We start from the raw sequence: 8982 nt of genomic DNA, 5'->3' as shown, positions 1-8982 counted from the left end.
ATTCATTTTAACTTCACGCCCTCCGGAAATAAACTGTGCAAATGCGGAGGGGGCTGGGGAGAGGAAAAGGACTAGGATTGGAGGGGCAGCCGTGGCTCCGGAGTCCCCTCTGTTCTTGCCACCCCCTCCCCCCCGGAGAAAGTGTGACGTGCTCTTGGCACAGCCATCAAACCAGAGCAGGGCTTGGGGGCCTGTTGTTGCCATAAGACAGGGTGAGGGGCTGAGGCAGCTAATGAGATCAGGAGCCTGGGCCCCTTCCCACACATTCTCCTTGGACATACAAGAAATCAAATGAAGGAGGGGCGCCTGGGTGGCTCAGTCAGTTGAGCGTCCAACTTTGGCTCAGGTCATGATCTCGTGGTCTGTGGGTTCAAGCCCCGCGTTGGGCTCTGTGCTGACAGCTCGGAGCCTGGAGCCTGCTTCGGATTCTGTGTCTCCCTCTCTCTCTCCCCCTCCCCCACTCATGCTCTGTCTCTCTCTCTCTGTCAAAAATAAATAAACATTAAAAAAAAATTTTTTTTTAAATAAATCACCCTTTAAAAAAAAAAAGAGAGAGAAATCAAATGAAGGAACAAAGTCTCCAAACAGAAAGAGAAGGCACTTGACCAAGACCACACAGCTTTGGTAACAGAGCTCGGATGTAAACTTAGCTTTGGCTGGGTAGGGGAGCAGGAGATGTGTAGCTGGCCTTGTTCCCTGGCCCCTTCCAACTCTCCCGCCCCCACCTCTGCTCCCATCTCTCCGTGGACACTCACTGATCTGGGGTGGGAGACCTGACCATCGATGCTGGGTGTGGGGGTCAGCACTCTACGCCAGAGGGGGACACGGACCACAGATTTCAGCCTGGTTAAAGAGTGTGGGTTTTTCCTCTAGGTCCCCAGGAGCAACGGATATATTTGAAACAGGCATGAGGAAACCCCATCTCTTTTTAAAAATATCACCCTGAAAGCCAGCATCAGAACGGAGGTGCCTGGGCAGGGGAGAGGGGCGGTGAGGTGACAGTCCAGGCAAGGGTCGCTCAGGGCCCCAGCCTAAGCCAGGAGCAATCCAGAGAAGGGGACCAGAGCTCAGGCCTCCGAGAGAGAGAATGGACAGGATGTGGGGATTAAGGGAGAGAGGACAGGGGATTTTCAGCCCAGGGGAGTGGGGAGCTGTGAGCCTTCACTGAGCTTGACCACACGTGTTTTTAAATGAATGGTCTCTTGGGGCGCCTGGGTGGCTCAGTCGGTTGAGCGGCCGACTTCGGCTCAGGTCACGATCTCGCGGTCCGTGAGTTAGAGCCCCGCGTCGGGTTCTGTGCTGACTGCTCAGAGCCTGGAGCCCGTTTCGGATTCTGTGTCTCCCTCTCTCTGACCCTCCCCCGTTCATGCTCTGTCTCTCTCTGTCTCAAAAATAAATAAAAAACGTTAAATGAATGGTCTCAGGCCCAAGTTCGGGGTTGTCTTTATTGGAGCTTGGAATGTCACTGCGATTCACCTTAATCAGAGGCAGACTGTGCGAAAATGAGCAACAGTGGCGGACCCCCAGCAGGGGCCATCGGGCTACATTGGGAACCCTGCTCGCCTGCAAGCAGTACACGGGCACACGCACACATGCACACACTCCTACACAAACTCACACTCTCACACGTGCTCACTCACTCCCAGGGGGTCTGAGGCCAGGCACCCTGCCGGCTCAGTTCGCTCCCCGCCTCTTGGACAGGTCTTGTCCACACAGCGGGGACCTGCCGAGCTGTGACTGAAGTTCCCTTCCGCTTGAGGACCAGGGCCGAAGGAGCCAGAAGCTGCAGGCGTTTTGCAGTTTGGGAGACGGGGATCCAGGAGGATGGGAGAGACTGCCAAGGACCGAGCAAAGGGAGCCCCGCTGAGCCGGGGCACGGGGGAGAAGATGCTGGAGAGGGATGGGACGGACAGGGGGTGGGAGAAAAGGCCATCTCTTCTCCTTCGTTCACTCCAACCGCACAGCCGGGGCCAGAGCCCTGGGCATAGGAAGCCTGGGGAGCATCAAGGGGTCCCCTGTGTCCTAGGAAGGCACTAAATGGGGAACAGATCCTGGAGAGCCTGGAGTCTCCCCCAAGTACCCCAAAGGGGACAGAAGGGGAATGACAGAACAAGAAGGGTCTTACATGCTGGTTGTCTGGGAAAACAAGACTGGAGAAGCACGAATCCTGCTTCCCACCCCAAACAGGGGGTGGGCGGTGGGCCGGGATGCAGCCCCTCTGGCCGGCAGAGGGGACAAAGCCAGGGCTGCCCCCTTGGTCTCCAGGGCGGTGAGTGGGGAAGCCTGGCCTCACCCGTGTGTCCGTGGGAGGTAGAGGCAGGAGGGAGGAACCTGAGCCTCCTGCCCCCCGAGGGCCAGGGCTACCAGAGCACGGCCCCATCCAGGTTCCCGTATCCTGGCTCGGCCCGCAGCCTCCAGTACGTGTTGTTGGTCACCCACCACTCCTTCCCACTGCTGTCTGTCTGCCGCCTGGGGGAAGGAGAGGGGTGAACATCCCGAACTAAGGCCAGGGTCCCCGGACGCTGCCTCCCATAGCCGGCCCCACTCAGAGTGAGGAGGGGCTGTATGGGAGGTGGCAAGGAGCCTGGACGGCAGTGGCCTAGGGAGAGGGCAGAGGTACCTGAAGAAGCGAGCCTGGTGGACGATGTTGTTCTCCTCCATCACTCTGCGCCTGTCCCGCTGAAGCTGCTCGATCCTTCTCTTCTGGGCTTCAGCGGCCTGTATGTTTCCCTCCTCCAAGTACCTAAGCATCCACATGGCAGTCAGGGGAACTGCCCCCTCCTGCCAAACCCAAGACCTCTGTCCCCTGCCCAGCTCTGCCCCCAGATGGGACCCATCTCCCTGGGGCAACGCCAAGAGGGAAGAAGAGGCCAAGCTGGATGCGGAAGCTCATGTGGAAGAGGGAGGAGCCCAGAGGCTCCAGGGTGGGGCCCACCTGACACTGACCTCTGGTCTGGCCGGAGCCGCGTGTCCGTGGAAGGCAGTGACCGTTTCAGCTCTGCCGTCAGCTCATTCAGCTCCAAGGCAAACTGAGTGAAGCCGAAGTTTCGCTCGTGGTCCGGGGGCATGGAGTCTGGGGGGGGGAAGGCAAGGGGCTGGGGCAGGTGGACTGTGCCATAGGCACCCTCACCCCTGCCCGGCCCTCCCTGACCAGGCCACTTACTGGGTTTCCAGATGCACTGACCGCCGGGCAGGGATCCCCGGTATAGCCCCTCGTGCCACTTCCCGGAGAGTCGGTGGAGGACACGGCCGCTCCGGCTGAACACAGCCCCCTGCACCTCGTGGACGTTGGAGCTCCAGTACTTGGCCTGGGGTGGGGGTGGAGGCAGGGGACTTAGGGAGGTGTCCCCTCCCGTCCCCCAGGGTGAGCTGTTGGCGGCAGACAGGCAGGGTCAGGGTGGGGATGCCCACCTTGCAGAAGGTGATCTTGCAGTGACAGGAGCTGTCCTGCGTGTTCCGGATGAGCACCTCCCCATAGTGCTCGATCCAGCGCTGGCCGCTCAGAATGTTGTGAATGCAGGACGTCACCTTATTCCACTCAAAGTGGTCCCCAAATCTGAGAGAGACAGAGCAGGGGAGGGCAGCTGGCTGGCCCCGGGAACAAGTGCCACCCTGAGCCAGGATGCCCGTCATGTGGGTCTGTGGAAGGAACACTGCGGTCCTGGTTCTGCCTCTGCGTGAAGGATGACATATTTATAGGGCGCTTGGGTGGCTCAGTCGGTTAAACATCTGACTCTCGATTTCAGCTCAGGTCACGATCTCATAGCTCATGAGGTCGAACTCCTCTTCAAGCCCCGAGTTGGGCTCTGCGCTGACAACACAGAGCCTGCTTGGGATTCTCTCTCTCCCTCTCTCTCTCTGCCCCTCCTCTGCTTGTGCACAGGCATGCGCTCTCTCTCAAAAATAAATATCAAAGGGGCGCCTGGGTGGCTCAGTCGGTTAAGCGTCCGACTTCAGCTCAGGTCACGATCTTGCGGTATGTGAGTTCGAGCCCCGCGTCGGTCTCTGTGCTGACTGCTCAGAGCCTGCAGCCTGTTTCAGATTCTGTGTCTCCCTCTCTCTCTGACCCTCCCCCGTTCATGCTCTGTCTCTCTCTGTCTCAAAAATAAATAAACGTTAAAAAAAAAATTTAAAAAAAAAATAAATAAATATTTAAAAAAATATATAGGGGCGCCTGGGTGGCTCAGTCGGTTGAGCGTCCAACTTCAGCTCAGGTCACGATCTCGCATTCCGTGAGTTCGAGCCCTATGTCGGGCTCTGGGCTGATGGCTCGGAGCTTGGAGCCTGCTTCCGATTCTGTGTCTCCCTCTCTATCTGCCCCTCCCCCGTTCATGCTCTGTCTCTCTCTGTCTCAAGGATAAATAAACGTTAAAAAAAATTAAAAAAAAAAAATATATATATATATATATGAACAAAACAAAAAGGATAACACATTTACAAAGCACAACAGCCCTCACAAAAAATATTGAGTCAACAGGTCTCCATTCATTGATAAAGCTCCTGAGTGCCTACGTCATGGGGATAAATACACAGAGTCCCTGCCCTTGGGTGCAGGGACTAGGGTAGGCCCATTCACACATTACCCTGTTTAATCCCCCCTTCCTCTGGGTTCTACTCATTACTCTTATTTCACGGAAGAGCAGATGGGAGGCTCTGAAGCATTAAGCCTCTTTGTTGCGTGCATAATTATCAAAGCTGCCAGACAGAACTTCTAACTCTGAAGCCTAGGATCTTCCCGGCCCTGGACTGGCCTCTCGCTAACTCCTGGACCATGCCGGGTAAGCCCCCTTCTTCTCTGGCTGCTGTCCCCACTTGGAAAATGACATGAGCTAGAGGACAGTGTTTCCAATGTGGTTTGCGATCAGTCCTGAGATCAACTTAGGTCTCTGTGGGTCTGTGTATGAGGGTGGGTGCATCTGCGCATTGGCTTAAAGTCTCAAATGGATTTCTTACTGTGAGTCACGGTCAAGAGAGTGTGAAAGCCACTGCATCAGATGACCTCAGTGAGCCCTTCCAGCTCTACAGTTCTAGGATTTTTCCTGTTTCTGTATGCACAACGGCTGTAAAAATAGGTGTGAAATGTATAGACACTACCCCACCGCAACCAGCTTCAGGCCAGACCTTTCGATCCTGCCCCTATCACCTCACCACCCCAGCCTGGAAGACGGCCCGTAGGCTGGGCCTGGCTGCTGACCTTAGCAGCCCCATAGGCTGGGGCCTTAGGGACACCCACCTGGGCAGGCTGACATTGACGGTCCCCACAGGCACAATCTCCAGGGATTTGCCCCAAAACTTGTTCTTCCACTTCATGTCTGGAGTTGGGTCAGGAGAGGGAGAGGGAGAGGGAGGGCAGAAAAGAGACCAGAGAGTGTTCCAGCCCCTCCCCCATCTGCCCTTCACCCTCATGTCCGCCTCCCCACCCCTCACCACCCCCCCATTCCTCACCTTGCCAGAAGATGAAGTTCTCAGACTCCGCATGGCATGCCGAGATGGGAGGGTGGTGGGAGACCTTGGTGAACAAAGAAGGTCTCTTGACGCTGCCCCTGAGGATTATGGGGTCTGCTCCTCACCCCAGGGCTCCCCAAAGTCCCTTATCCCCAATCCCAGTTCCTCTCCAAACCAGAAGACCAGTTGGTTCCAGGTCTCTTGTCTCTGTCATCCTCAGCCACCACCCAGATTCTGTTGCCCTCTCTGTCCCCATGAGGCCTCACATGCTTCCTTCTCACTCACTCCCTTCTGGAGCCCCAGGACCCCTGTTCAAGGCTACCAAGTCCTCTAGTAGTGACAGATGAGGCTTCCTCCTGTGCCCTGCCTGAAAGCCAGCCCTCCTGGGGGCCCTCTTCCCTCACTGCTTTCTCCTTCACCATCGTCACAGCCTCCAAAAAAAACCCTGGCCTTGCCCTCCTTGGAACGGCTCCATATCTGGAACTTGAACCTGGGTATCCCAAAGCCTGCAGCCTTGCCTCTCTCATTCCCTGTGGTCCATGACTCCTCCCAAGACTTTCAGCCACTCGGCTCTGTTGTGCCCTGTCCGCCCTGCTCCACCACCGTCCCCCCGCCTGACATTGCTGTCACCTCCACCTTCTCACAGCACCCTCCACAACCTTCTGCCACCACTGGTCACAACACCTGGCATCGGCCTCCTCTGTGCCGCCCCTGGTTCCCTGCTCTTCATTCACCCCCACGGAGCCGAGGAACACATGGAGCACACGCCTGGAAACTTCTAATGCTACACTCTGTCTACACCTGGGCCCAATCCTTCTCTGAGGACCCACACCCAACCCATCACCTTCAAACCACATTGACACGCCCACCCTCAGAGGGAGACTAGAGGTGGCGACTCCTCCCACCAATTTATGGCTCCCACCCTGACCCCAGCCCCCTGAATCCACTGCCAGGCCTGGACCTTCCTCCTGGTGCAGCTGCCTCACACCCCTTCCTGCAGGCTCCGCCCTCCTCCACCCCACTGTTCTGCAGCCTTTCCCTCTACTTTTCTCTTTCTCTCCAAATAGAAGTATCTCCTGGGGTGCCTGGGTGGCTCAGCCAAGTTGAGTGTCTGACTCTTGATTTAGGCTCAGGTCATGATCTCACAGTTCATGACATCGAGCCCTGAGTTGGGCTCTGTGCTGACACAGGGCGCCTTCTTGGAATTCTCTCTCTCTGCCTCTCCCCTGCTTGTCCTTGCTCTCTCTCAAAATAAAAAAATAAACGTTTTTATGTTTTTTTTTTTTTTTAAGGAAATATCAGGGCGTGTGGGTGGCTCAGTCAGCTAAGCATTGGACTCTGGCTCAGGACATGATCTCATGGTTCGTGAGCTTGAGCCCGGCATCTGGTGACCTTGAACGCTGCTTCTCTCTCTCCCTCTCTGCCTCTCACTCATTTGCGCCCTCTCTCTCTAAAAAACAAAACAAAACAAAAAACTAAAGAAATATTTCCTGTTTCTTCCATTTTAAAAAAAGAGTAAACCTTTCTTTTCTGGATGCACACACTTTTGCTCACGTACGCACAAAACAAACACTGGCAGCAGCAATCTCCTCAGAAGGAGCTGGGGCTCATTTCCTATTGTACACACTCCTGTACTGGACGAACTTGTCACTATATTTTAAAAACCACTTAAAATCTAAACAAACAAAACACCTGCCTCAGCTCTATCCCCACCTCTGGCTGAAACCCTCTCTCTCTCTCCTCTTTCTCTCCCGGTCAACTGTTTTGAAAATAAACTGCATTTTTTCTCTATTTTAATTTTTTTTTTTCTTAAGGAAGCTCGACGCCCAACACAGGGCTCGAACTCATGACCCCGAGATCAAGAGTGGTGCATTCCACTGACTGAGCCAGGCAGGTGCCCCATTTCATTTTAATTTTTTTAATGTTTTTTATTTCTTTCTGAGAGAGAGAGAGAGAGAGAGAGAGAGAGAGAGAGAGAGAGAATATGAATCTGAAGCAGGCTCTGGGCTCTGAGATGTTGACACAGAGCCCAATGCAGGGCTTGAACTCACAGACCATGAGATCATGACCTGAGCTGAAGCTGTGTGCTTAACCGACCGAGCCACCCAGGAGCCCCTAATTTTAATTTTTTTTAAGTCTCATTTTTCCCTACGTTACTTCTTTTTCCTAGCCACCCGCTGTAACCCGGCCTCGGCCCACAGCCCTTCTCAGAAACCTCCCTCACTCAGTAAACCAACCAACCCCGTCAAAGTCCTGTGGACCATCCACCCGCACTTGGCCTAGGAGCTCCTCCGCCTTCCCTGCCCACCCTCCTCAGACCCTCTCCCGTGAGCAGCCCGTGACATCATCCGTCCTCTAAGCTGGTGACTCCCGGGTCTGTCAGCCCCCACCTGTTCCCAGAGGAGCTCCGTACCCACACGGCCCAGGGCTTCCCGGACATCTCCCCGTGGAAGTCAAGCCCACGTAGACAAGGAGTCTCGCCAATGCAGTTACCTTCCTCACACACTTCCCATCTTGCTAACTGGCACTTCCATACACCTGCTGGAGCCCCCGAACCAGAAATTCAAGGCCATCTCCAGCTTTTCTCTATCATCGACCACCTCCCCTATCTCTTACACGTAACAGCATTCTGCTGACCACTGTGTCCTGTCAAGGGCAACATGACACGGTTCCTGAATCCAATGTCCTCGCAATCCAGATGCCACAGCCTAAGTGCAGGTCTTTGTCAGCTCTTAACAGGGATGACTGAAACGGCCTCTTAATGGCCTTCTCTGACCCATCCGCACACCACGGTCTGAGCGATCTTTATAAAGTGCAATTTGGAGCATTGTCACTCTACTGCCTAAAACCCTCGATGACTCCCCATTGAAGGCAACCATTTGGCCTGCAGGGCTCCTCAGGGCTTGGGGCTGTCTTGCCACCCAGCTGTGTCTCTCATACCCTGTCTGGAGCCTCCCATTCTCCCCATTCTTGAGGGAGCTCAAGACCTAGGTGGAGATCAGCCCCTACAGCATGCCTTCCTGGCTGAAGGGCAGCCTCAGAGCCTCCAGGGTCCAGCTCTAGAACATAGTCAAGTAACTCCCCATTTCAAGTCCGCCCCCCACACTCGGCAGGGCGCTCCCTGGAGCAGAGAGCCCTCTGCACCACCGCCATGTGGCACAGGGCTCGGCCAGGAGCCAGACGCCCTGAGCTCTCTCTTCCGCGCCCTGGCCCCTCTGAAGCCCCAGCCACCCGTGAGGGCCCCTCTTCTTCCGGGGCCCACACCTGCTCACTGATGAAGCGGAAGCCTCGGTCAGGCCGCTCACACTCGTAGGTCTCCCCCAGGACGGGGTTGAAGGGCTTACAGCCTGCTCGGTGGTACGTGGACGAGTAGGCAGAGACGGCAAAGGCCGCGATGTACACCTGTGGGTGGAAGGGCAAGGAGATGCCGCTGGGGGGGGGGGGGGGGGGGGGGGGGGGGGGGGGGGGGGGGGGGGGGGGAGGGGGGGCGGGGGGGGGGGGGGGGGGAGGGGGGGGGGGGGGGGGGGGGGGAAGAGA

The 8982-nt window shown here is 56.1% G+C and overlaps 1 protein-coding gene across 1 annotated transcript in view; it reads right to left on the bottom strand.

The window, feature by feature from the left end:
• Window positions 1–2161: 2161 nt before the first annotated feature.
• Window positions 2162–8982, bottom strand: part of LOC125917512 (oxysterol-binding protein-related protein 7) — a 15706-nt gene continuing 8885 nt past the window's right edge. Inside the window, exons 16-23 of the mRNA XM_049623696.1 lie at window positions 8710–8847; window positions 5446–5509; window positions 5234–5312; window positions 3412–3556; window positions 3164–3308; window positions 2947–3073; window positions 2621–2743; window positions 2162–2469 (exon numbers count right to left, since the gene is read on the bottom strand). Coding sequence (XP_049479653.1) covers window positions 2361–2469; window positions 2621–2743; window positions 2947–3073; window positions 3164–3308; window positions 3412–3556; window positions 5234–5312; window positions 5446–5509; window positions 8710–8847 — 930 coding nt within the window. The 3' untranslated portion in view covers window positions 2162–2360. The remainder of the gene's footprint in view (window positions 2470–2620; window positions 2744–2946; window positions 3074–3163; window positions 3309–3411; window positions 3557–5233; window positions 5313–5445; window positions 5510–8709; window positions 8848–8982) is intronic.

The sequence above is a fragment of the Panthera uncia genome, unplaced genomic scaffold (assembly GCF_023721935.1).
Source record: "Panthera uncia isolate 11264 unplaced genomic scaffold, Puncia_PCG_1.0 HiC_scaffold_1947, whole genome shotgun sequence".
In the NCBI taxonomy this organism is placed as follows: Eukaryota; Metazoa; Chordata; class Mammalia; order Carnivora; family Felidae; genus Panthera; species Panthera uncia.
The sequence above is the reverse complement of the archived record's forward strand: the minus strand, read 5'-3'. Positions and strand labels throughout refer to the sequence as shown.